Genomic DNA, 27,713 nt, shown 5'->3' with positions numbered 1-27,713 from the left:
TTTTAGGTTCGCTGTCTCCTACAGACCACATATAGTATTTCTTTGACACATTCCAAGTCAGATATTCAGGAAAAATGCTAACTGCACTCCCAGAAATCCAGTTATGTCAAGAGAAAGACAGGGGCAGAGTTTCCAAGAACGATCCATTATCATCCGTCATCTGTCTTTCCTGGTAGTCTGATTCACGCTCCAACACCGGCTGGGGGCTTGAACCTTGTAGATACTGACCCCTCCCGATGGCCGAGAGGACTGCAGCACCGCCTGTGATGAGCGATGACATGTCAGCTGAAGTATTTCCACCGTTTTAACTTGCTGCAATTCTCGGACACTGTTGCAACATGTTGCTGAGGCGTGAAACCACATTTTTCAGATACTGAACAGAATCTTTCTCCGCCAGTCTGCATCAGAGCACCTTCGAAACTCACAAATCACAAAAACACCAACGCAGAGTTACGGACCATTTAATGATCTTCAGAAGTAAGTTAAACAACCATTTATTTTACAGTTTAAAATGTCCTCATGGAGGAACAGCAAAATACACTCAAAATGAAGATTGATCAAAAGACAGTTTTCATATTAATCACTGTTTTAAGATTTTTTTTTTTTTTTTTTTCTTATTTGTTTATCAAAAATTATAAGTGCCTTCAACATAACCATGAGAGTATTCAGCTTGCAGTCATAGAAATATTTACACCACAAAACTGACAAGCATGGTTTTACTTTCAGCATCGGTTTCATTTCCTGTCTCTTTCAGACTGCTTTGTTTTGTTGCACAAAACAAAAATAAAGACCCTGAAGAAAGACAATTATAAAGGGGAAAAATACACAAGAGCACAGGTTAAGGACATCAGTATTTACAGCTTGGCTCAAGAACACAGTTGAGGGGAGGGATGGAGACAGATGATCAACACATCCATTAGCGGCATGATGTCAAGTTTAAGTCACATTCTTTGCCTTTATGATCCTACTTTACCCTTTAAGATTTGAAAATTAAGCACACCGTAGCACATCTGTCATGTAGTCGCAGCTTAAAAGACCTCAGGATGCAGTACTTAGTAAGTAAGAAGGACTTTCAGACAGCAGGGGGCGGTACAGGACCACATAGGGGAGAATGAACAACAGGCGTATTAACAGAAACACAACCCCTACAGTACAATGGTTCCTTCAAAATGAAGATACAGTTTCTTAATGTAAAAGCACTGTAGTGACAGAAATGGGTTGATGAACATTATCCAAAAAAAAGGAATCAAGTATGCCCTCTGAATGGCAAAATACAAAGTCACATATGAAAATAAGTTCTGGTCAAATGTATATTTAGATACATTGCGCATATTCAGCATTTGCAAAAGACATTTTGGCACAGAATCTTTTTTTTTTTTTTTTTTTTTTTTTTTTTTTTTTTTTTTGCGAATATTCAGTCATGGATCCTGAACGGATCCTTCCCACCATTCCCCTGCCCAAAGAAAGAAAGAGTGAAAGAGTGAGTGAAAGAAAGAAAGAAAGAAAGAAAGAAAGAAAGAAAGAAAGAAAGAAAGAAAGAAAGAAAGAAAGAAATGAGATTTGATGATCTGTCTTGTAAAATAATTCACTTGGTCTCTCCACATTGCTTCAGTCTTTAAATATTTATAATATGTACAGTTTCACAATTGTCCACAATACCCTTAGGCTTAAAGAAGATGCAAACAAAAATAGACAAATTAAATATTCTTTATATAGTCCCCTGTTGAGGCATTGAGTGTAAACTGCACAACTCTGAACGTCCCCTCTCGAGTTCCTGGGGCAGGGAACACTTCGGGATGGAGAGTTGAGTCCGTAAATGAAGTAGAAATTTGCTGATGGCGAAGGAGCAAAAAGCGGTATGATTGATCAGGCTGAAATGATTCTTGATCATTTTCCAGGCAATGATTTTCTTTTATCTTGCACAAGCATGACTGATCACGAGAATAATTCCATAACATGTAGCATTTTATACTCAAATCTGTACAGAGTTCACAATTTTTCTTTAACATAGTGCAATGACTTCTCACATCGTCTTAAAAAAAAAAAAAAAAAAAAAAAAAAAAATCACAATCACTTTTATGAAGGTAAAAAATATCCCATAAGAAGGTCTCCGTCCATAGCTTTATGAATGCTATGAATTAGAAAAGGCTATGCACAACACCTCCGAAGATGGCAAAAATGAAATGAGCAATCAGAAATGATCATCAAAAATCCCCGTTCGACCCTTCATATCCTCTTCGTAAAGGTATAGTTTTTGGAATCAACATCACTGGGTGACTTAAGGACTTGGTGAAGTGAAGGGAAAAAAAAAAAGGTGAGTTCATGCCAAATTAGATTTCTTAAAAAAGTTAAACTCAGAAAAATATGAGGCAATTCCAGTTTACAAAACTGGATGAGTTCAAAAGGGCTGGTGTTGGCTTTGTCCGGGGAAAAAAAACAAAAAAACACATGGAGTTAATCAAACCGAGGCAATAACAATCATGAGGTGAGGGGAAATGCTGGAGATGCTGTTGAGAAGGTCCGGGGCCAGGCGCGAAAGGTGGCTCTCCGAGAATTCACACGGTGGGAAAATCTGCACCACATAAGCTGGCTGTATTTTCAAAGATACAAATAATATGATGAGAGAGGGAACAACATCATGACACACTTTTTCATTATGACACACAGGTAGACTCAAAGAAAAGCAAAATAGAAAAAGTTGAAATGACCACAAACCTGATTAGAGCCAGGGTTGGGCACATTGATGATGCCAGCTGCCTGTTTGGCTTGCAGGTAGGTGATGAAGCCACTTTTCAAGGCTTGGGTTTGACCAAGGACGTCTTCTTGGTCCCGGCCGCAGGGCAGAGCCAGTAGCAAACAGTAGTCATTTTCCACCTGCCGTGAATATATATATTTTTTTTTTATCATAAACAGAAATGTAAACACAACCCTAGAACAAAGATAACTCCAATGTCATCTGCAGTGTCTATCCATATATTTTTTTAGTCAACTCTCCAATATTGTCACCTGAATTTTAGAACCAGCCGTAAAATAAAACCACTCACAGTCATTCTGCGTGCCACACTGTCCAACTGGGAACCCTCGAGCCTCATCCTCTGGACAATACGGAGAAGAGAACCCCCCTCTGGGGGCGGCAGCGAGCGCTGGGCCAGAATGTTGTTGCCAGACACAAAGTGCAGCTGGACAGCAGCCTGATCGTTTTTCAGAGCCAACAAGCCTTGCCATACAATAGGATATTTCTGCATAAAGAAAAAAAAACAGTGAGCATATTTTCCTCTTTGGTGTTGTCTGGATAATGTAACCCATGTATGGTGACACTGCTGGTCCATCAACATACCGTCAAAAGCTGCACCATGTCAATGGAACGATGTCCTGTATGCTCCAGCTTCGCATCGGGCCGTGGCTGTAGTGAACTTGACGGGGGAACTGCTGGCGGTGGCGTAGATAGAAACGCTTGAGGGTCTTTCTGTAGATCTGGTTTGTGAGCAAGAGCCATAGGGGACATCAGGGGAGACTGGTACGAGGGTGAGACGGTATCCCTTGATATTCGGGAAATGTGTGAGAGGTCTGAAGAGGTAGCGTGCCGAAGATGGGAGGTCTCAGGCCTGGAGTCACTTCCTCCCCCATGTGACTGAGACATTTTACCCCTGTTACCCAGCTCGGGCTCTCGGGGAACCTAATTAAGAAAATACATACGAAAATTTAAAAAAAAAAAAAAACATGCAAGAAAACACAAAATGTGAACAAATGTACATAATAAAAGCCCATCAAGTTACCTGTGAAGATGTAATGCCTTGATTAGTCAAGTTGTGCCCCTGAAACTGAGATGGGAATCCCCTCATGTCCCGATAAACTGGAAAGGAGCCTGCACCTCCTGGATGCATCAGTTGAACCCCATGAGGGTGAGGAGACACCATGACAGGACTAGATGCATGGACTGCCCGGATTCTACTTTCATTGGAGGTTGGATGTATCAGTTTTGCTTCGAGTGGTTTAAGAGGTTCTTTTGCTGAAAGATCAATGCTCTTCGCCAATATTGGACTCTTCGAAGGCCCAGAGATGTTGCTTGAGGATGTCATTCCAGTCTCTGAGTTGCGCGACTGTCTCGCTTCGACAGCAGCTTTCTCTCCCATTTGCTGGTGCATGAGGATGCGCTGGTGCATGTCTCTGTACTGGTCCATGCGAATGCTTGGGTGGAGCCCTCTGTGATCGCTGTGAATTATCCTCACATCTGACTGGAGCTGGGGAACCGAAGGTCTACTAAGGGCTTGGTTAAAGTGTCTGGGCTCTTCTTCACTCACACTATTGCCACCGCCACCTGACACCGATCCTTGCGGACTTGAATGGGAGTGCAGTACCATGTCTCGAATGACATTAGGCTGTGGTGTGTTTGAGCGCTGTGGAGGCCCGGGGTGAGTAGAAGATAGGGAGTCCCCTCGCCTTCCGTAGTTCATCCCAGACATTGGTGGGGTGTTCATCCTGGCTTCGTGAGCCATTGACTGAGTGACACTGTGAGGTTGAATTATAACCGAGGACTGCTCTGAGTGCGAATGATGCTTACTAGAATGATAACTAGACATTGGCGGCAGGCCATGACCCAGAACAACAGAAGTTCCAATAGAAGAACCACTCGGAGGACAGGCTTTGACAAAGTGTGAAGGGGAGTGAACAGCTGTTCGTGGGGACTGAGGTTCTTGCTTGAGGTGTAGAGCTGACCGATCATTTGTGATGCCAGGACTTGGGCTCATGCGGGTTCCAGATAGTGCCGGATGGTGTGGACTCATGACGGGGCTGAGGTTAGTATGCTGAACAGCTTTGCCAATGTCCATCTTTTTTGGTAGAGGTTCTGTCCCCAGTCCTCTCTTTGCATGCTGCTGTTGTATCACAGCTTGGTTGTACATCAGCACTTGAGGAGAACTAACTGGCTGTTGAAACATCTTTACCACGCCACCCTGGTGTGCTGTGTGATATGGAGATTCAGATTTATCACATCCAAGACTCTCCTGCTTGGTACTGGAAATGACAGGTTGAGAATTATAGGACTGACCGGTCAAAAGGACCCCTGTGTGTCCATAAGCTGCGGGACTTGGGGCCATTTTGGGGGACGGTGACTGGGATGATGTGATAAGCGGGTCTTGCTTTATCTGAGATTTGGACACAGATTGCTGAAACTCTATGTCACCAGCACTGGCTTGAGGAATCTGACTAATTTTGGCTCTCATCCTATGAGGTCCTTCGGTTTTTTGACCCGAATAACTCAGAACAACAACACCCTCTGATGTATTGACCCTTAGGCCAGGAGTGGAACCTGTATTGTAGGGAGTGGTCTCAACAACAGAGCGCCCTCTAGTCCCTTCCTCTACTATATCCAAGCCATGGCAGCGATTATTCTCATTTGAGTTTGATCTAAATTTTTGCTTGGGAATGGAAAGGCCAATGCTTCGGTTGCTCAGGGAAATTCGTGGAGTTTCTTCTGTATCATAAGGCATTGGAATTCGACTTATTACTGAGGTAGCAGGAGAAATAACTGTATGCTGGGGCTTCTCTCCACAGTTCTGTTGGGACTCTGTCAGTGGCGATGGTTTATGGTGTACAGGCTGGGGCGGTAACGGTGGCCTGTCTGCAGGACGTAACGGTCTCGAACCTATTGTATCAGAGGGATTTTCATTCTCTGACATCCGCGAAGGATCTGACAGAACAGATGTGACCATAGTGGTAGGTATAGAATTGCTGTTTGACGCAGACACATATTTGGGTTCCATTAAGATTTTTCTTAAGGTACTGGAACTAGGGTCAATATCGGAGGCCTTGGTGTCGGGGGGCATGGGGGGATTTGTTGAAGGGGTTCCAAGTGCAGTTGATGCTGGTACAGAGGGAGTTACCACTGTCACGTGACAAGAAGGAGCAACATAGATTCTGCTTTCTTCAGCTCTCTGAGGCCAGTTAGGTGAAAGGGGAATTTTGGCAGGCCGCAGTAGGGGTACATTGAACTGGGATACAGGTTGTGGGCGAGCAAGAGCAGGGGAAAAAGTAGGAGTACATGGCTCAGTTGCCTGGGTATGCTTTTTACAACTGGAGATGTTGCTCGTGCCTGAATGAAAGGCAGACTCCTTGGGTACGGGCTGTTCAACCTCAGGCTGTTCCGCCTCTTTCGGCGTGTCTACAGTGATGGCACTTGTAACATCTCGCCTACAAGTTGCAACAGCAGTGACCACAGAGGCTGCTGCGGTTGCTGTAACAGTAACTGCTTTTGAGTTAATGGTTTCTGGGTCTTCTGGAATTGACTCGGGTAATTTGACTGGGGAGGGCTCTGACTGTGAAACCTCTTCAGAAGTATCCCCTTTCTTGTTGGCAGCACCTTTACGATTTCTTGACTTCTTTGGGGTTTTGGCTCTAACTTTGCCTGTTTTCTTGGGTGTTTCAAGTAAAATGGGATCTTCAGCTGCCTTAGACTCAGCTGCCATTGGCCCCTTTGGGCTTGGTGTTAGAGAACTATCATCTAAATCTCCTGCAAGAATATTGTTGATCACCATGTGTGTTTCTGGTTCCATGATCTCATTGGAGGAAGTGGATGTTACGGAGTCAGGGGTAGGAATAAGAGCAGTATAAGTAGGAGCAGATGTGAACCCATCTGCATCACCACATGTTTCTTCAGCTGTAATGGAATCAATAGCAGCTGCAAGTTCAGTTTCGCTGGCAGGATTAGCTCGCTTCTCCTCCTCAACTTCACCTTCTGGTTCTACCACAACAGGAGGCAAAATAGCAGGTTGCTCTGATGGTGGTTCCTTATACGCTCGAGGAGCTTGGTCAACAGTTAGTTTGGCAATATTTTCAACTGCCTGCTCCAGCTCCATCTGCCGTGCTAATAGTGCAGCAGCTGGATCAGCAGGAAGTTCCGGTTCTGATAGCGTGTCTTCTATTTCCTGTGCAATAAGGTCTTTGGATTCTTTTGGAAAGCCAGTCAGATTTGTTCCCCCATTTTCTTGCACTACTTTCATAGTTTTTGAAATAGTAGCAGCTTCAAAGGTCTTAGGCTCATCTTCCTCTGGTCGCAGTAAACCTTTTACGTCATCAACACTTACACGGATTTCAAGATTTTTTAAACTGTGTGATTTGTCTTCAGTGGTCTGCTTGATATTTCGTTTCAACCGTGGTATTTTTATTTTGACACTCTTTTCAGGCTGTTGCCTTCTCTCAGAGGCGTTGGTCTCCATCTTTTCAATATCACCATCAGTAGATTTCTTTCCACCAGAATCTTCCGCATCCTTTTCTTTTCTGTGCACCGGTAAGCTTGCAGTTTCCACTCTCTCTGATAATTTGCCAAACTGTTCAGAATCAACTTTAGGCTTAAGCTCTGGCTCATCATTACTTTCCATATCAGCTTGTTCAACTAGCACAGTCATGCTCCCAGACAGCTTGTCTATCCTACTTCCTTTCTTGGTAACTGGAGTAGATGACGTAATTGGTGTTTGTTGCAGTTTCTGAGTGCGGGGTGAACGCCATCCCTCAGAGGCTTTCACAACTTCCACAGTACTTGAGACCTCTGCATCTTCCTCAACGATTTTCTTCTGATCCCCTTTCACTGGTGATACATCTTCACCCCGTTTGATGCCTCTCTTGGGTGGACGTCCTCGCCTAGCATTGGTAGAAATTTGAACATCTTGCTGTGCTGGTTCTTTATCAGCACCACGTTTGCGCATGCAGCGTGATGACTCAACTATCTCTTTGCCGGCTTGGTCGTCTTCGTGTAGTGTGGCATAGACTGACCTTACGTTCCTGCGACGTGTTCTCCCATGGATCAAACTTGATTCAAGATTTTGTTCAGAATCTGATGCATGTACTGGTGACTTGGATGTGGTTTTAGACTCCAACGCCATTTTTGGTGCTTCTGCTCGAGGGGATGAAGCCCTTTTGAGTTTCTCTCTGTCAATCCGTTCACTCTTTCGTGTTGCAGGTTTTTCAGTGGCAACAGTTTGTGAAGGCTGTGTGGTACGTAATACTGACATAGGTTTTGCCCTTTTACTTTTGGGCTGTCTGCGGTTTGGTAATGGTTTTACTTCAGCCTCTAGTTCTGGCATGCATGCCTCACTATCTGTCACAGTTTTCCGAGATTCCTCAAAGTGTTTTGTTTCTTGATGTTCGAGTTCAGATTCTGTTTTAATTATTTCAGATTTTTCTTCTATCTTGGAACAATCAGCGCCAGCAAATTCTGCATTATCTCGTTCAAAACCCCTTAGGGAACAACCAGGAGTGGGAGGCTTATCTTCAGGATTATGTTCCACTGCCAAAGTATCCCCACCCTTTATTTTGAGTTCAACTAACTCTGCTTTTGTTTCAATTTCATTTTCAGGTTCCGAAAGGGCAGGTGGAGAGGTTATAGTTATAGGAGCAACTGGTTTGTAGTCTTCCATAGGAAGAGAATGAGATGGGAAAAGCTCCAGAACTGGCTCCACTTTTTCTTCTTTAATAAATGACACAGGTTGATCCGAGGATGGAGTTGAAATATCTTTCTTTTCTGGTAGAGACATTTCTTTAGGGGAAGGAGCAAATGGTGAAACCATCAAAGTTAATGGGGGGCTGGCTGATTTGTCATCAACCCTCAGTACTGGCTCAGACTCCTTGTCAGACATCATGTTATCACAATTCTGAACTTCATCTCTTTTAATCTCCACCAGTATTGAATCATTCTCAGTGTCAGGTGGGGGATGGTCCTTGTCTTTTTGTTGCTGAAGCTCCAGAAATCGACTATGGAAAAGCACTATGGGCTCTTGTGGGATGTCACCTCCTCCAGATTCAGGCTGTGTCTCAGTAGCACCTGGTTTGGTAAAAGGCCTACCACTTCCAGTTTCTAGATCTTGATCTTTTCGTTCAAGATGCTGCAAACGCCGGGAATCCTGTTCAAAGATTGAGCTGTGCAAGAAGCGAGAGGCAAACAATTCCTGACGCTCCTGGTCCTGTGGCTTAAGTTCCTCCTTTTTATCGTGCAGCTTTTCATCAGAGTCAGTACGAATCTTTTTCTTTTTCATATACCAAGAAGGAATAGGTCGAGGTGCTAGCTCTACCTTATCCTTATCCGAGCAGCTGTGGGAGGTTGGGAAGCGCGAGGGAAGAAAGGACCAATTATCTTCCCTTGAGGAATACAACGTCTTGGCTCTTTCAAGGAGTGCTTTTGTATCAGGAGTTATAGTTTTATCCAGAGCAAATGAGTAAAACTTATTCTTTTCCAAGGAGCCTGAAAGTTTCAGGTCTGTCATCCTCTCGCCACGGTCCCTAAGGATATAAGACAAGGAACTACTGGACTTGGGAGAGATATGTTTGTCTTCTCCATCATCATCTGAATCTGACTGAACCTCTCCAGGTTCCAAATCCTGAGCAAGGCGATTGCGAAGGCTTTCACGTTTTGAAATATCACTTGGGAATGTCATTTCCATTCTGAGTGAATCAGACTTTATCCTTCTTTCCCAATCTTGCATTAACTCCTCATCACATCCGAGCAAGGATGTCTTAAGCTTTGGGAGCTCAGCGTCAGAGGGCTGAAAGGGTCTGGCTGTCAGGCCTAAACTGTTTTTCAATGACTCTGTGTTTGAAAATTTATCATCCATTGTTGGAGAGGATTTTCTAACTTTGTTTGTTACCGACACAGAAATCTGGGCAGTTTCATCCTCCTCGTTTTCAGAAAACTGACCAGCTGTTATTGACGATGGTATACTGTATACGTCTTCATTCAACTTTTGGGAACTTGCAAAGTTGCGCTCTCTTTTTACTTTGAGTATTTCAAAGTCAAAATTCTCTAATTTCTTTCGTTTACAGGAGGTAAATTCATCATTGGCAATATCCTGAATTGATTTTCCAACATCATGCATCGTAAACTCCTTTTCAAAATCATGCGTCTCATTACTTGGTGGGTTCTCAAACTTGACTACCTTATCGGGATCACCAAGTTTGGATCGAAGCCATCGACTCTGTTCAATTTGTTTTGTGCAATGCTCAATGTGCACAAAGTGTTCGTCTACATCATCAGAGTCTTGGCACCTCCCTCTACCTTGTTCATTTTCAGACAAAACCTGTTTCTGTTGTTCTTTTAATTCATCCAAATCAAGGCTGCCATCATCGGACATCTTTGTGAAACCGGAGCCGGTTTCACTTTTTGAGCCCTCTAAGTCCATTTTAGGGTAGGGAGAGTCTAATTGATCTGTAGAATCTTCAGGCAGCTCTCCTAGCTGTGACTGCCTCTCCAGAGGAAGGCCTAGAGAGTTGCTTTCACAGTCTCGTCCATCTTTTGGACTGTTAACTGAAACCATCCGGACACATTTATCCCTGTGGTGCTCCTTTTTTTGCATCCCTCTTGTCAAAAGGTTCTTATCCAAATCCGTCTCCTTTGCATTGTTCCACAATTTATAGAGTCCAGGTCTACCAAGATCCTCTTCACTAGCTCTCTTTTGTCGATCAGTTTTCCCAGAGTCTTCAAAACGCCTTTTCCTTGCAGCTAAACGGTCAATATCAACAGAAATGCCACTGTCAAATCCCATTTCAGATTTCCCATGTTTTTTGGATTTGATTTTAGCATCCTTGTCAGTAGCCTCCACTAAACTGTGAATATTTTTGTCTCTGGGCACCTTCACATGCTTAGAGATGTCACCTTTTGATGATTCTGTGCGGAATGGAGGACTCCTCTGGTCAGTTGTAGGTGATGCCAATCTAGGACTGTCACTCCCACCTCTCAGTATTTGTTTTTCTTGAACAGCATGACCAAACAATTTCCCCTCCTTTTCTTTAACACGTGTTAACTGCACCACACATGGGAGAAGGTCTAACCTTACTTTGCTCGAGCTTTCCTTTGGAAATTTGCTGGTCTTATTTCGAAGAACAGACTCAGGGCTAACATCTCTTTCAAGTTCAGGTTCCGTATCACATGTCTGGATAACAGGTGAAGTGACTTTCAGCTTCTTGAGCCTCTGTTTCTCACTTTTATCCTTGTCCCCTCGATCTTTTCGTCCAGTTCTCTTTTCCTTTTCAACCAAATTCCCTCTGTCAATTTCAAAAACTCGATCCTTCTCAAGTTTTTCAGGTTTGTTATACCTTTCAGATCGTGTCTTTTCAAGTTTTTCAAACCTGGGTGGAGAGATTGAACTGCAGCTACCACTTCTTTCAGAGGATCGACAACAAATACGTCGGTCCGAATCACTTGGTATCCTCTCAGAGAGTGAAGGAGATGCAGTAGGGCTAGCAGGACGACGAGTGGCAATGTGAGATGGGCTTTGGCTACGCTCAATGGTCCTCCTCCCATGATCACGTCCTCGATCTGTTTCAAAGCGCTCCCTCTCTCTTTCACGTTCCCTTTGCAAATAGCTGTATTTGCGAATGTCCTGTTCATAAGGGTCAGCTCTGTATTCTCGATATTCCCGAGGGTCTTCAAAGTATTGTGGATCATAGTAATCTCCCTGATATGGGTCCCATTCAGTGTAGAATTCCCGACTTCTAGCAGGGTATTTACGACGTGGATCTTCAGTAAATGTCCCTGGTGTTCGAACGTTTTCATAATATTGTCTGTCTGTTGGAAACTCATATTGGGTTCTTCGATCATCCCTGCCAAGAAATAAACAACAAATATTTTAGTTTAAATATTAGACAGTACTACAGTAAAAACATTCTTCTTTAAGCAAACACAACAAACCTTCTTTCAGACAGAATGTCATAAAAGTCTCGAATATCCTGCCCAGATGCCTGCATTGACCGATAGAAAGCCATCTGACTTTCTTGATTTGCAAAATCCACCTAAAGAAAAAAAAAAAAAAAAAAAATTGGTGTTGCAGTCTATCAAAGATTAAGAACACAGATTATATTAAATCACATAGTTTAGAGCAGGGGTGTCAAACTCATTTTAGTTAAGGGGCCACATACTGCCCACTTTGATCTCAAGTGGGCCAGACCATAGCATAATAACGCATACATAACGACAATATTTCTCTATGATTAAATCATTGGTGAAGGTTTTTGGATGATAAACCTTGTTTTAAGGTCTTTCTACAATAAACTAGAAACATAAAGAGCAAAAACTCAGACATCAGCCCACTGTTTATCTGCCTGGGCTCTCCTCTGCAGGTTGCCTGTGGCAACGAGCGCTTCTGCTTCCGGAGCAGACGTCGCATTTACGCTATTTTTGAAGCAATTACTGGATCGATTAAAGAAAAATTACAAAACGTTTGTACTCATAAACCTCCATATTCTCATAGAAATGCAATTTATGTCTTTCTGTAATTTTCACACTTAGCAAAGTCATCCGGCGAGTTGGCGGGATACATTTGACAGCCCTGGTTTAGAGCAATACTTCACTTACCTTGATTTTACTGCCCCCTATCTTCCATCCTTTTGTGTCCTTGACAGCGGCTTGTGCATATTCAATGTTGTTATACAGAATTAGGGCCATTCCTTTCATTCTGTCAAAAACAACCTGCAGACACCAGAGCAAAGTAAAGTAGAGTCCCAAGTTTCCTGACTGCAAACAATGGGCAACTGTAAAGAGGGAAATAAACAGGCCTACCTTGACAACATGTCCATAGCGGCAGAAATGACGAGTAAGAAACTGCTCAGTTGTGTTTGACGCTAATCCATCCAGCCAAACACACGTTGTTGGCATACTCTTTCCAAAGCCCAGCTGAAAAATCAAAAATTAAATGTCAGATAGCAATTATTTTATCTTTTCAACAGTTTATACAAATAAATCTTAAAACTAACATTGAGTATGGCAAAGAAAAGAAATGGGTAGTGGTGTAAACGTGAGTTTTTCCAATGAAATAAACAAAGTCTCACCTTTAGTCTGTTGTTACCAAGATACTCGCCGTCCATCTTCTTTATGGCCTTGCAGACACTGGCAATGTCGCAATATTGTAGAAAGGCATACTGTGGGGCTCCATTCACCTTCTTAATGTCAATATCCTTTGTGGGACAATGACAAAAATAATATCCTGTCAGTAAGCGTGGTCATCTCAAAGTGTGCTGCATTGTACCCACTGCATACTGCCTGATTCTCAACCACTTCACATCATTAACTTACCACTATTTCTCCAAAGCGTTGAAAGATATTAAGCAGGTCATGGTAAGTGGTGGTCTTCTCCAGGTTTCCAATGAATAATGTCCTCGTGGCTTTTGGATGAAACTCATCAATCCTCTCATCCAAGGGTCGAAACTCATTCTCACTTTCCGTCTCTGAAAAGTGCCGAGTATGAGCTTGTGGATTTGCCAATATTCATATTTTCCCTGGAAATTTTTTTTAATGATCATAACTTACCGGGGCCATTCCAGGCTGTGACGTCAATTTGCATGCCAAAAAAGAGCTTCCCCTTTGATGCTCCTAATGCTTTCTCTTGGTCCTCTTGTTGGCGGAAAAAGACAAGCCCGTAGCGCTCCTCGGAGGCTCCGTGGATTTGTACAGATGTAACCTTTCCATGTTTTTTAAATTCGTGGAACAAGCCATCCTTCAGGCTTGTATCTGTAGTAAAAAGATCAAATGTATAATCAAGTAAAAAAAAAAAATAGAAAAAAAAGATTAAAAAAAAAAAAATGAACAGGGTTTTAAAAAACAGACTATTGGTAATGATTTTTTTTTTTTTTTTGTGAAATTTTCCCATACTTCATGGATATTAAGATATGCAGTACACCACTATTTCTGTATATCAAAGCTCCTTGTTCGTACATACGAGTTAAGCACCATACAACTGACCTGTAGAGCGCACAGGAAGATTTTGGACCTTGATGCCAAAGCTTTTACGTGGTTCATCCTTGTCAAGGGAGGATAAAGGAAGTGCTGAGGGTGCAGGAACAGCAGCAGACTGCACTGAACGTGCTGGAGAGTCATCGCTTGAGCTACTGCTAGAATCACTGTAGCAAAAGAGGAACATGGACTTAGATGTCAGAGCAAGCAGTTTTATCTCTAACATGAAATATGTATGGTAAAAAGGTGGTAAAGAATCTAGCTATCAATATTTTTACCTTAATAAAATGATCAAATACAATATTTTTTTAAAAAAAAATTAAAAGGAGAGTTGTGCTCTGCCCTCATGAAATTATGTATATATTGTATCATAATGTTTTAGAAACATTTGACTCTGTCTAAACTACAGAAAGGAAGGACAGTTAAATTCCATATGGTTTTAAAAGGGCAATATTTCACATGCATTTCAGATTGAATATATACAGAATGATTCATTTGCATAAAAGCTCCTGCAATGTGATGGGAATGGGTCTTTTAACTGTAATAAAAATGCAACGTCTCTCAATAGAGAAGGAGAAACAGACCGGTTTCCTCAACATTTCATACGGTGCATCTGGTTATTGGTACAAAAAGATGGATTTGCGCACACGAGTGGCAAATTCATGGCTGCCTCCTGCACCTTTTTTTCTCAACTGATTCCCATGTCTGTCTCAGCTTTCTAAGCCCTCTGCTGTTTGTTTCCTTCTCACTTTCTCCTCCTGTGCTCAGACGCTCCCGGAAGTGCTGCTCATGGAGCCTGGCCTGTGGGAGTGGGCAGGCAGCCAGCACTGGCCAGAAATTTCCAGTTCCAACTGGATCTCACGGAGGGGGGGGAGCCATTACCCATACAGAGGTAGTAGGCAGTGAGAAAAATATAGCAGCCGTCTCCTGAAATTTCCCCCCATAGCACTTCCTCATCAAACCACATGTGTCGCTACATGTCGTTCAGAGCTGCGGACTCTGCTGTGTCCAAAGGGGATGCAGTTAAACAAAAAAATAAACTACTGGAGAGGGTGGTGAAGTAAATTCAGGTCGTGGAGCAAATTCTCATGGACAGACATGCTTAAAACTGCAGAGCTCTCTTCCATTTGATTATCCAAATATTGTGTTATCTTTTATAATTAAAAACATGAATGGAAATGAAGCAACATACAGCTGTGCACAAACATGACTAAATTAGCATATATAATACAAAACAGAGCAGATTCACTGGCATGACAAAACTGACAGCCTCTGTTTGGGGTGACAGCCATTTGGTTGTAAACCAGAGTTCAAAACAAACTCATAGTATGCCAGGAAAACATCTGAATTACATATAGTGCAAATATGGTATTGGCTGTTACATGTATATGACTCTAGCGCAGGTTAAGGTCAGGGTGTGTGCGATCCTACCGGCTCTTATTAAAAGCGTTTTGAGAAAGACGTTGCTCATGGTAGGTTTAGCATCTACGGTGGTGCATAAGTTACAAGACTGATCAATGGATGCATGTCAGGAAACCACAAACAACCCTCAAACCAGACCGTAACGTAACATAAACTAAGCACGGTAAGAAGAGTTGAGCTATGTACTCTAGTAGTAGTGAAGTGCACCTTGACACAATCCAAAGTATGTACAGCAGCAATGAATCAATTCAGATCAAATCTTAAAACAAAAAGTAATCATTCAAGCAGTTACACGCATCAAAAGGTTATTTTCCAGGCTGTGACTCCAACCAGCTATCAACCACCCAGGTAACAACCTCATCAAAGCAGATTCATGATTTTGAAAACATATGTCATACATCCAGTAATCTTCCCCGTCATAGAATCGAGATACGTCACTATATTGCAAACCAAGCAAGCAAACCTAATGTCTAAATTCAGCCACGTTTGTTGGCTCTTTAATTACACTTTAAAAGAATCAACACGCCACAAATATGAACAACAAGTTGTCTTGATCAAACATCTGCATATTTGTTGGTTTTCCATATACCTCACCCCCTCCTCATTATTAAATGTCTTTTCCATTAACTGTTTTGATCAGACTTCAATAAATAAATGATACTGCTGAAGAAACAGACATAAAACCAAAGTATTAGCAGATATATCTTGAAATGGTTAACGTTAAAAACCACAGCTTCTGCACTGCCGGATGTTGAGCAACAAACTGTTCTTGATAGGAGTCCCCGCTAACCAAAGACGGAAATTAAATGCACGCATCTTGCACAAGTTTGAACTCATTGGCAAAACTGGTGTTGACTTAAAAAGTGTTGCATAATTCAATGGAGCCAGTGTAGCGGATATAAATATACACCGTTTTCAAGACAGTATAAAACACAATGACAACACCATTTTGGGAAATCTCAGTGCATTTCACCGTGTGGAAGTCAATTTGGGATCCAGGCGGCCAGAGACTGGGATGCACGAAGGTAAACAACAGCCATGCACAAGGGTAGAAATCTGGACAGCGAGAGTAAGCTTCACTCACCTGCCACTCGTACTGCTGCTGGTACTGCTGACTGAGTCTGAACTGGAGGAGCGGCTGCGAGAGCCTGACCCACTGTGGGAGCGTGGAGGACGAGTAGCCTGACTCACCAGTCTCTGAGGAGAGGGATTTCGCGAATGTGTTGAGTGTGGGGACCGGCTACGACTGTGGCGGTACGACCGCTCCCCACGCCGGCCCCTGTCCTCCCGGTAAAGGTCCCTATGAACCACACTGGCCAAAGTAAAGGGTTCCCTGGCACGAGACTCGTAGCGAGGCTCTGGTGTCTCAAAGCGACAAGGGCTCCTGCTGTGGGAGCGGTAGAAGCCGACCCCGCTGGATGTAGATCCTCCGCTTCCTCCCGTTGTGGCCCCTGCTGATCCACTTGTTCCCGTGTTTCCAGCAACGGCGCTTACTATAGTTCCAACGACTCCTGACGACACCGTTGTACCGCTTCCACCGGAGGTACCAGACCCACTCACAGGTGTGCTCAGAGTCCTCTCTCTCGCGTCCCGATAATAGTCTGTTTCATAGTGTCGCTGGCGGTCAAAACTGCTACCAGGACGCTCGTGATGTCCGTAGGCACCGTGATCATACGCCCGATCCCGACTTTCAGCAGTCCTAACAAACATGAAGAGAGAGCAAGTTATATTACAGCTACACTTCAGAGATTTAAGATAGCTGCTAGCATCAGTCAGTGGACAAACAAAATTATCAGGTGTCTCTGGTGGGTTTGTCATAATTAGACACATGGAGAGACGGGGCGAGTGTTTTGAAAAGGTTTCAGAAAGTTTTTGGCATCTAAAGGAGAATTTTTTTTTTCAGGCCTACAGAATGAGCTAGATTGGGATTTAAATGATTGAGTTGTTAAGCCAACTGAGCATCAGGTCTTATGTTTTCTCTGCCAAATTGTTTATGACTTGGAGATCCTTCTGCCACCGCATGAACAACATAAAACTGCACCAAAAATGCTTTTAGACAATTAAATTTCCTCCATTTCTGTGTGTTGGATTGTTTACACAAGCGTTAAACTTACTATTTTTAAACCTGATTTTCTTTGAATGCAGATTTATTTTCATTGAACACAGTTTTCCTTGAGATGCTTAGATCCTACAGTAAGATGAAACACACCATAATGAAAACACCATCAACATAGCACACCATGGTTTTAAACAAAAGGCATGCGCCTGTGGTATAATAGAACAGAAATCTACAGTTTAATTCAAATCTTATCTGGAAGATATAACAGACTTGATTTTGTCTTTACAGACTGAAGTCATTCTGGTCTTGTAACAAGCAACTATAACAAAAGCCACTTACTGAGGCGTTTTATCATTCATCTGAGGCTTTGTTGAAGGTTTCTGGAGGTGACTTATGACAAGACTGTTGTTTATAATGTTACACAATTTGACACCAGTTGTTCTCCTGATATAAAAACAAAAAAAAACCTCCTCAAAGCATCTTTCATGAAGATGCACATTAGAAACGGTGCTAATAAGAACATTCTGTTCAGGCCTAAGATCCTTTTTCTGAATAGAGCAATCAGGATTTAATTTGGCAATACAACTGCTGTGTCATTACAGCAGTCATATTACCAAACTCACCATAATGAGCGGGACAGGACAGCAATTACCACTGTTTGAATTCAGATCAAATTATAATCAGCAAATTAGCCATGATGTTCCAACTCAGGGCAGAATATGGTTTAATATAACAACAGTTACAAAGCCTCATTATATTGGTACTTCAATTCTTTTTCCACTTCAAAGAAGAGGATGAAAAAATAGTGAGATTTAAGAAAGAGTTGGATTTTACTGAAACACAGACCTCAACTGCTAATGCAAAATGAAGATATTATTACAATTTACTGCAAAAACATATAGTATCTTTATCGCTGTGTGACACTACATTACATTTAAGATTTTACGTATAATGTACAGAGTCAATGTGTGTGTCAATATAGAAATGACAATATACACAATAAAAATAGAAAAACCTACTGCAGATCTCTTAAAAACACTGTTATGTAAATTATGCTGTTCTTATATAACTTGTGTCTAAAAATATATAGAAAAACTTACTAATATAAATATGCCCATCTATAGTCATAAAGAGCAAAGCTACCTTGATGCAATACCTAAAGCTAATACAGTGTTGGAAGCAGAAATGCTGTTTGTTGTATGTGTGTACTGTATGTTGGACGAGTGATATTGCTGCTGCTGGAGCCTTATCAGAACCGTCTGTACCTTCTACTCCCTTCCCTTTATATTAACTGCTAATGTGTACAACCCAGTATACTTTTTAATATTGTATAGTCTAATACTCTAACAATAAAGTGTTAAAAAAAAAAACTGCACTTAAGGAACCAAATCTCATGTTCAGACCATAAGTTTCAACAGAATCATATGTTCCACCTCCTTTCACGGTGATAATCATGATACCAAATATGACGAAAGAGGTCTGACATTCAGAAAAAAAAAGCTCCCTGTCTACTGCCTGGATAGAATTTACTAATTTTCCTCGCTCATAATTGATTTAGGCATCAAAATCTTTGGCATCTTTAAATGATTTGGACCATCAGAGACCGCTCGATGTTTTAATATCCGTGTTCAGACTATCCCATTTTTTCGAGCCTGCTGACTTGCTTGCTGCTGAACAGTTTGTGCAAACATAGACTGACAAATCAAAGATTTGCAAAAAGGAGAAACTTCAGAAGAGAAGTTGGCATCAGCCTTTTTGGTTAGTATTTTTTTTTTTTTTTTAAATCACAAATGAGCAAATGTTTTTGATTATTTCCTTGTATGGTTTTAGTTTCATAATTTTCCATCTTTCTTGTGCAGAGTCCAATGGAAATTTGCTGTTGGTTGAGATTTGTCAACCAGTTGATATGGAAACTGATTCTTGCAGGAAATATTTTAAGTTTGTTATCCAAATCTAGTGTGAGGGTGAACCAAATCAAACATCTAAGGAATTATTTGTATCTGTATAACACTTTTTAGCCTAAACTGTACAGAAATGAGCTGGCTGCATCTCAGTGAGCCTTAAAAAAAAACAAATAAAATAGATTACACTTGGTGCTACAGACGGCTACTGCCATTTCTCTGAAGATTTATGACGTCTTCCTCTGCATCACTGGTGCCCCGTGATATCCTGAAAGGCGATTTGTTAAATGATCCATAAGATGAGTTTCTTAAAATGTCCAACCTGGCCTTTACACCAGACAAAAAAAGTGTGTTAGGCGTATTCACACTCACATTTTCCTGCTACACTTGGGGGGACTTTAATAGACTGCAACCCCCCCCCCCCCCCCCCCAAGTCTCAACCTCTGTACTAAAATAATAAACCGCTCCTAACGACCCCTTTCTCTGCTCTCTGTGATGTGGCCGGACTGGAAGTATTCATCAGTATAAAACATCTGACATAAATGTGACCTCAAGAAACTAACAGTATTTTAGGTCAATAGCGGAAGTCAAGCATCAAGTCTTTCTCCCAAAAGCTCTTGCCATGGGTCTGAACAAAAGACTGTATGTAATGTAAATACTGCTCTGGATATCCAGGATAAATTGGCTTAGGAGACAATAGTGCTATGTCTGTATTTCACTGCACTATACATAAAAGTAGAAAGGGTCATGGGCAACTTCTGTTTTAGCTTATTTGATGTAATCATCCGTGTGCTGGATTCATGAATAACATCTATGGCATAACGATGTCTGCTGTGAAATTGATGGATTACCTTGACCCCTAGATGCTCTCGAAAATGCTAATTTGGTGGCGCAGGCTCACTGCTCAACAGATACCCTTCAATTTCACTTTACACAAATCAGGTTTTACATTATTCATAGAGCTTAAAAATAATTCAGTTAGACTTTTCTTTTGGCAGAATTTCCACCCGTGTTTGATTATTCAACTTCTCCGGTGCGTGGTAAGCACATCGACTGTTTTGGGATTACGTGAACAGCATAATTATACGGATGCATTCCAGCAGCATGATAAAAATGCAGATTCAGTCACATAGCCAACACATGCATATTCATTTAAAACTATTATAAGTAGTTAATTGTTAAGAAACCTTTTGCAATGGAAATGGAGTTGTTGAACACAAACCAGGCAGCCCATGGGTTTGGCAAATTTGTCAAAATCATCTGTAATTGTACGGCATTTTATATAATGATAAGTATGCTGGGATATAATAATGTCTTAAAAAAAAAAAAAGTTTCAAATTTTGTTTTTGTTTTTGGTAAGCCAGTAAATGGATTTCAAATCAAGGTAATCCATCAAACTAATACAGTAAAAACGATCATATCTAATAACAAAGAAACATTTAGTAAGACTGAAATGCCACAAAAATTATATCAAATGTTATATTTCTCAGGAGATTATGCTTGAAAAACAAATTTTGAGTGTGCACCCTGTGACAGGTTTTACGGTATTCATGATCTATTCTTGTCACATAAAAATAAAGCAGAAAACTGCAAGGTGGGAAAAAAAAGATGCTTATGCTCTAACTACTGATTCTTTTCAATACTGAGGAATATGCTGATTTTTTTTTTCTAATAATTTAGTCTATAAGATATTTTTGCCACCCTATTTTTCCAGAGCTAAAGATGGCTTTTTAAATTCTGTTATGTTCAGCAAAAATTCAAAGTTATTTTATTTTAAAATATATACAGCAGAGTGAAGTAAACGATCCAGCAAAGTTTGCAAAAAACGTCATTAATTGATAATGGGTCTTAATTAATTTTCTAAATTATTTACAAACTAACCATTTAAGCAATAAAACATTTTTATAAATAAAAATCCAAAACTGCAACCTTGACAAAGCTTGAATTAGCAGAGCCATTTAAGATATCAATTTAATATTTCACTCTATATTACTGTTTTTTTTTAAGAAACATTGGGGAAAAAGTATTAATTTATCAATATTTTCCAAACTGGAATGTATTCTTTATATTTTTTTTTTCAAATCATTGTATTTACTCTTATTTTAATTATTATTGCACATTTGCCTTTTAGCCCATCTTAGAGAATCCAACCATTGCATTTCACTAAATGGACTGCAAATATCAGTAAATAACAAATCTTTGAATTTAGAGTGTTTGAAAAGATTCCACAGCTCAATCCTTTTGTATATTAGGGAGGGTTTTTTTTTTATAATAAAAAGGGACTTTTTTTTTTACAGTGATGACTCATCATCAATAACGGCTGCGATATGGATTTAATAAAAAAAAAAAAAAAATTAATTAAAAAAAAGGAGAGCAGCGGACAGGAGCTGAAGGAGGGGTCAGGTGAGAGGAAGAGAAAGGAAAACAATATAAGGTAAGGTACAAATTTCTGCATATAGACATTCAGGCAGTAATAATAGTCTATGCGCCAGCTACTTCGGTTAGTGGGGAAAATGGAGAGAGACAAGGGGTTCAAACTAGGGGGTTAGAGAGGACAGCTAAAATACACAGGGCAGGACATACCAACCTTTTGAGAGAGTGGTAACTTGACCTATAATTCCAAATACAATTTAGGGAGATAGAACTTTGTGAGCAAAAAAATGGGCAAAAATGTTGAGTGGAGGAGGGAAAAAAATGGAAACAAAATTGTTCACGTTAGAAAATGTAATCCTCGTCTTCAGGGCAGGGGGCCTCATGTGCGTAGATGAGCTGGAGTTTCCGTTTCAGTCAAAACAATGAAAACAAACTTGGCCTTGTACAGATCCAAGTTAGGATGTCTTGTATGCTGGAAAATGTCATATATATTCTCTCTATATTATAGTTCGTATATCCGTTAAAACATGTGGGGGGGGGGGGGGGGGGGGGAGTCCTTGTTGCACTTGAGTCCGGTAAAATAAATACTCGATATCCAGGAGCCCATCTTCAGGAAGTTGACCAGTGACTCCCCAACAGGATTGATTGAAGCGAAAAAATTAAGTCTTGCATCTTCGTTTCTTGGGTCCTGCACATCCCACTTTGGCAACATTGTGCACACCAATAAAGTAGTCAAATTCCTTATGTATAGGGAAGGAAATCTGACCAAGACAGAGTAGGAATAAAGATGTCACGGAATGATAATCCAGATTCTTGTTCATAGTGGTACCATAGTGATTCCAAGGTTGGAGGCCGCACGTAACAGTTCTGCACCTCATGGATGTTCATGTCTGATGTCTATCCGTGATGTCCTTCACAAGCAGAACATGCTGTCCAAGCCTGAGGCTCAGTCAATGAGGAAAAACAGTTCATTGGTGCAATTTAGTTTTCTGATTCTGTGAGTAATTGTATCCACGGTTTAGTTATAGTTCCACATTAAGGAAAGGTTGAGGTAATCCACAGACATGAGGTAGGTTATCTCCAAAAGCACGGATGGTGCAACTTTCCAGTCCCAATTTCCAGCACTCTTCTTTGATTTGTATGATCCAAATGTAGTCCTTGGATCTGGTCCTCAGCAAATCTGGAAGTCTCAGTCGTAGCAAAGTAAAAAAAAAAAAAATAATAATAATCTCCACAAAAATAAGGCAGGAAAAAAAAAAAGTCATTTGCTCACTTGTTTCTGTTGACTCTACTGGATTGGATCACCAGTAGAGGTCTCCCAGCACTCAATTTGTAATGCCCTGATTTTAGATATAATCCCAAATAAAATAACAAAAAATAAGAACAAAGAAAGCAACCCATACCTTTAGCATGATAGCATATCCTTTAGGTGTCTGGGAAGTTTTAATCCAACAGTGGGGAATAAATATCCTGCGTAGGTTATCCACATGACTCCAGCCCACGAGAGAAGTGAACACCTCCATGAAGTGTTCACGATAACTGAAAACCAAATTAGACTAATCCAAACAATGGTGTCTTATACATATAATGTGTGCTGGAGAAGTGGGTGACATAAATCCACCGATCAGGGCTCGTAACTCCAGATTAGGGGAATCCCAGGGATGGCCGCTGGACCACTCTCTCTTTTTCTCTCTTTCCCTTTCTCTCTCTTTCGCTCTCCAGCAATCTCCAATAATCCTGAGAAATTTTACGATATCCAATCTTTGCCCCGCATTTTCCGCAAATGATATATCCACCTCACCAAAGACAATCCCCAACAGCCATGTAAACTACTCGTACTCATTTAAGTAAAAGATACGCTGTGCTAACATTTACAGGATATCTCGATGTCTACCTGTGTGTATGAATCCAGAAGCGCTGGCCACACGCTGAGGACCTTAAAAGGAATTCCTACAAGATTTCATTCTTGAGCATGAACTCTTTTTCTCCTCTTTAACCCCCAAACAAGTAAATGAATAGATGGTGGAAAGATGCTTGGAGGTAAGGTGTTTACCAGAAACCACGGTTCCCCCTGCCTTCAGAGAAACTTTGTCCACTTACCCGTCTAGTCTGCGTTCATAGCGTCCATCTCTGCTGTGAAGCGACGTGGGGGGCCCATACACAGCCCCCCCTGCCGCCCTTGTGAACCCTGATACATCCCGGCCACGAGAGCCTAAGGACAGACTATCGTCCAGCCCCCTCGCTGCACTAGGAATTGTGCCTGGTTCATTGTAATCAGTGCGCAGGTCTCTGTCCCCCATCTTGTTGATAGCATTATGAGCCTTCTGAGCACTTTTAATGTCCACAAAATCCACAAAGGCTGCGACTCCACCTTCTGAACCCCGCTTGGGCAGAACCTTGACACTCTCCACTCGTCCATATCTGAGGTAAAAACAAAAGAGAAGCATGGTGATCACCAGGTTTGCAGCTGCAAATGTGCTGCATCCCAATTTTAAAACAGGGCGTTCAGTTTGAAGTCTTTATGATAATGATAATTCTTATTTTAATTAAATATTTCCCTCATGTCAACATATTTTATAAAACTGCATAGTGCAAATATCAACTGTGTCAATTTGTGTCTGTGTGTGTGTGGTAAGGTGGTTTGGCTACTTGTACTTTCCGCTCTGTCGTACTTACTTACAAGGCAACAGTAACCCAGCAACTGGATTTGAAACCTCTGCACATCACATGTTAATAAATGCATATATTTTCAAACGCTTGCATGTTTTCTAGGAGGAAGGTGGTGATCTCATAAGAATACAGCTACTGGGACAACTGAGATCTGCGCAGCACAGAGAGATGTAACATTTCCTGACGGTGTGGATTAAAAACACGTATAGATATTGCCCCTTCTGTTTCACTATTAGCAAAACACTTGGTGTAATTTGACACAATGAAATTCTCTTATTCTCCCCTATTTTGAAAAATAACTGCTTAAAGTATCATGGGGTTATAATAGATGTATATGAGGAAAGGTATCCCATTGTTACCCTTAATAAGCCTGTAAGTGACAAAATACCTCGTTAAGTGATGCTTCAATTGACTGATGGGAAGCCTATTACACAAAATTTACAAGCCCAGGATTACAAAGCCTGCCGTCATCTTTATGCACTGAGTCCCCATCACCCCGCCCCCACACCCCTCTAAAAAAAAAAGAAGAAAAAAAAAAAAAAGAAAGAAAGAAACGGGAGTGTGTTTTTGCTGTCCGACAGAGACAGTAGGGTGCCCATAAATTTATTGGCATGCCAGTTCCCAACATTGAGCAGCCCCCGACGCCATTTTAGAAAAGCTGTTCACACTGCTTACTCATTCTGCCGTCCCCCATCTTCAATGACTTCTATCACACATTGGGGCTGTCATGCACCTGCATACTCTCTGACTACCTCTGGGTTAACGCTGGTGCTGAGGGAGCACCGTGTTCCCTCTGCCATTGCAATATCAGGCTGCCAGTCACCATCCCCCCCAAACATAACGTTACGCACATCAGAGCACGGGATTATGTAAATAAAACGGCATGTACAATATATAGCTTATTATTGTGCGTTCTGCAAAAAGCTGCATGAATCAGACACGAACCGTATTTGCAGTTCATCAGGCTACCGTAAATAATAATAATAATAATAATAATAAAAAAGACCAGGAGTGCAAAGCACCAAATGAATATCACCACTTTGTATATTTCATACTGCATAATGTGGGACAAACGTGCCTTTCGGTTGTAATTTTATTAAATAGGATTCGTGTTGGTAATTGAGCGGCTTTCGCCCGATATGGCGACGCCTACACAGGAGAAAACGCAACGTTGCTCGTATATGTAGAGGAGGATGTTTTTCAGCAGTCTGGTTTCCAGCACATATGAACAGAGGAGCGGGCTGCTATTTCCTTGACAGCCAAGAAGACGGAGGCGAGAGCGCGCAGACAACCGTGATAACTACACACACACACGCGCGCGCGCGCGCGCGCGCACACACACACACACAAAATCATATTTACATTTTTTTTTTTTTTTTCAGTCCGAGGAAGACAACAAAGACTCATGAACGGTGTGTGGATTTGGTCTGCTTCAACCTCCCAGAACAAAACGTACAACCGCAGCTCAATGAGAATATCGCAGGATCCATTCAAATGTGGATACGTTGTCTTGTTTTCTTTACACTAGATCATGCTGCAGACTCGCAAGTCTGCGGGAAGCAACGCGGTTTTAATGAGGCAACGACAACCATTTTTTTGTGTGTGTGTGCTCATACGCGCACAAAGTAAACCCGAGTAGCCCACCACAATGTCCCCGTGTTGGACATCTGTTAACGCGCAGCAGCACCGCGTTCAATCACGGCCAGTTTGCAACATTGTTGCGGCGTGATGTCGCGTCACCTTTGAGGTTTCACTGACTTTTGGTAGATTTAACACGCACACGCAACAAAAAACAAAAAAAATTATTATTATTATTTTTTTTTTTTTTAAATCTGCTTTTTCAACGAGCCGCCGTGCACCCTGACAGATGGGGACACAAGTACTTTGTGCAACGGGTCTGACTGGAAGCAGTGACCTGGCAAACTCCCAGAGTCAAGTGAAACACCAGAACCTCCCTCAGACACCAGAAACACACTTTCATATGCCTGCCGGAGATGCAGACTGTAAAACGCACGGCTCGGGTACACCATCAGCAGCTTCGCCAGGTAGTCTGAAGTTTGTTTACACCGACTGTTCACTGTCAGCGTCTACACTACAGGAGAACAAAACAAAACAAAAACAAAAAATGTGCTTTTCTCCACGGTCACCCGGTGGAAAGGTAAAAGTCAGTTGGTTTACCCGGTGGGAATCTAAGGCTACAAGCGCACAACATGAAAGCACAAAGTTCTCATCTCGCCGACAAGTTTAGTGTCAAAATGGCAAAACCATATGTCCGCGAGCTGCGTGGCTGGGAGCCGCTTTCCTTTCTATCGCAGCTCAGATGCAGCACGATGTTGTTGCTTAATGGAGAGCTGACAGCACAGATGCACAAATGGGACTTTGCTACAGGGGAACCTCCTGCTTCATCCCGACTTCACTAAAATGTGACACAACACAGAGATGCTGGCTGGCCGTGCACTCGTCGCTACATTACAAAACACACACACACACACACACACGTCGCTCATTAGTGGTTCTACTCACCGCTTGAAGTGCTCAATGATTTTCTCCTCTCGTACATTTTCGGGTAAATTTCCCACCCATAAATGTCTGGTTTCCCGGACCATACTGTGAGCTCCTGCTCCCCGATCATACAGATGAGTTTCCTATGTCAGTTTCTCCCCGTGCAAAATACAAAAGCTTCGCAAAATAAACGCCGGACAAGAAAAAAAAGGTACTTGGCGCAAACCATTGACTGCTCGTTGTGACCCAATGTAAACCATTAGGTTGGCTCCTCGCACGCTGTTTGATACTCTTCACTGTTAAAGCGCGATCCTGCTTCACATGAACGCGCACCGCTCTGTTCCCGTGACTAGGCGCGTCCCTGACACCATGCGACCTTTGGGTGTCGAAAGAAAGCATGTAGCTTCCTAAAAAGATGCAGCAACTTCGCTTGTAATGAGAGGCACACCGCGCAGGCGTGGCTTTGTGTGTGAACTTCTTTTTTTCCTCCCCGATGAGATAGTCTTACGGCCCTGCGCATGCGCGAGAAAACCCCTGGCTGAATGGCGGTGCTTTGACATCTGAGAGGCTTTGACTCACAGGAGGATCCCATCACTGCCAGTTAAAGCACGGCAAGGTGAGGCACTTTGCATACAGTCAAAGTGAATGAGCCCAAGCTGGTATTTTTAGAATGGTTTATTATCATTATAGAAGACTACATTTTATTTTCATCAATGCACAGAACAATATCACCCAAAAATAATCGTGAGCCCCAGGCCTACATTTGAAACGCATTCAGGATTACTCCCTCTAGGTTTGATAGTTTGTTGACAATCATTTTGAGTAAAGGCTAAAGACTGTGGTGGGCTCCAACCTGAACACAATACATGGTTTGAAAAATGGGTATATGGACAAATTACTCAGGACCTATTTAATCCACTAATTGCTTCATTTGTCAGCAGAACTTCGTCTGCAATTTAGTCTTTTACACCAGTAAAAAAAAATATTAGATGCGTAAATTCATTCAACTTGCTTGGTCTTCTGCCACCGCGACCCGATAAGTACATAAATAGATAGATAGATAGATAGATAGATA

General features: G+C 41.7%; 1 protein-coding gene across 1 annotated transcript; it reads right to left on the bottom strand.

Annotated features, from left to right (window-relative positions):
* Positions 1 to 445: 445 nt before the first annotated feature.
* Positions 446 to 27,048, bottom strand: spen (spen family transcriptional repressor). The gene is made up of 15 exons (XM_069141320.1): positions 26,660 to 27,048; positions 23,567 to 23,887; positions 16,218 to 16,832; positions 13,721 to 13,878; positions 13,289 to 13,489; positions 13,055 to 13,206; positions 12,811 to 12,936; positions 12,542 to 12,655; positions 12,338 to 12,451; positions 11,675 to 11,775; positions 3,777 to 11,586; positions 3,338 to 3,676; positions 3,045 to 3,239; positions 2,716 to 2,874; positions 446 to 2,590 (listed from the first exon to the last, which is right to left on the bottom strand). The coding sequence occupies exons 1-15, from the start codon at positions 26,740 to 26,742 to the stop codon at positions 2,459 to 2,461; spliced, it is 10,620 nt and encodes a 3,539-aa protein (XP_068997421.1). The 5' UTR covers positions 26,743 to 27,048; the 3' UTR covers positions 446 to 2,458.
* Positions 27,049 to 27,713: the final 665 nt, after the last annotated feature.

This window comes from Embiotoca jacksoni, unplaced genomic scaffold, assembly GCF_022577435.1.
Source record: "Embiotoca jacksoni isolate LCO1_2020_lvr unplaced genomic scaffold, fEmbJac1.0.p SCAF_9, whole genome shotgun sequence".
NCBI lineage: Eukaryota > Metazoa > Chordata > Actinopteri > Embiotocidae > Embiotoca > Embiotoca jacksoni.
Note: the sequence above shows the minus strand (reverse complement) of the source record. Positions and strands in the feature narration are given on the sequence as shown.

What these genes read in the sequence shown, in the direction of transcription:
- spen (XM_069141320.1), bottom strand. Translation starts at nt 26,742, where the DNA reads ATGGTCCGGGAAACCAGACATTTATGGGTGGGAAATTTACCCGAAAAT. An exon ending in ATCATTGAGCACTTCAAGCG is followed by an intron (nt 23,888 to 26,659) that starts GTGAGTAGAACC and finishes TTTTTACCTCAG; the next exon opens with ATATGGACGAGTGGAGAGTG. An exon ending in TTGGTAACAACAGACTAAAG is followed by an intron (nt 12,656 to 12,810) that starts GTGAGACTTTGT and finishes TTGATTTTTCAG; the next exon opens with CTGGGCTTTGGAAAGAGTAT.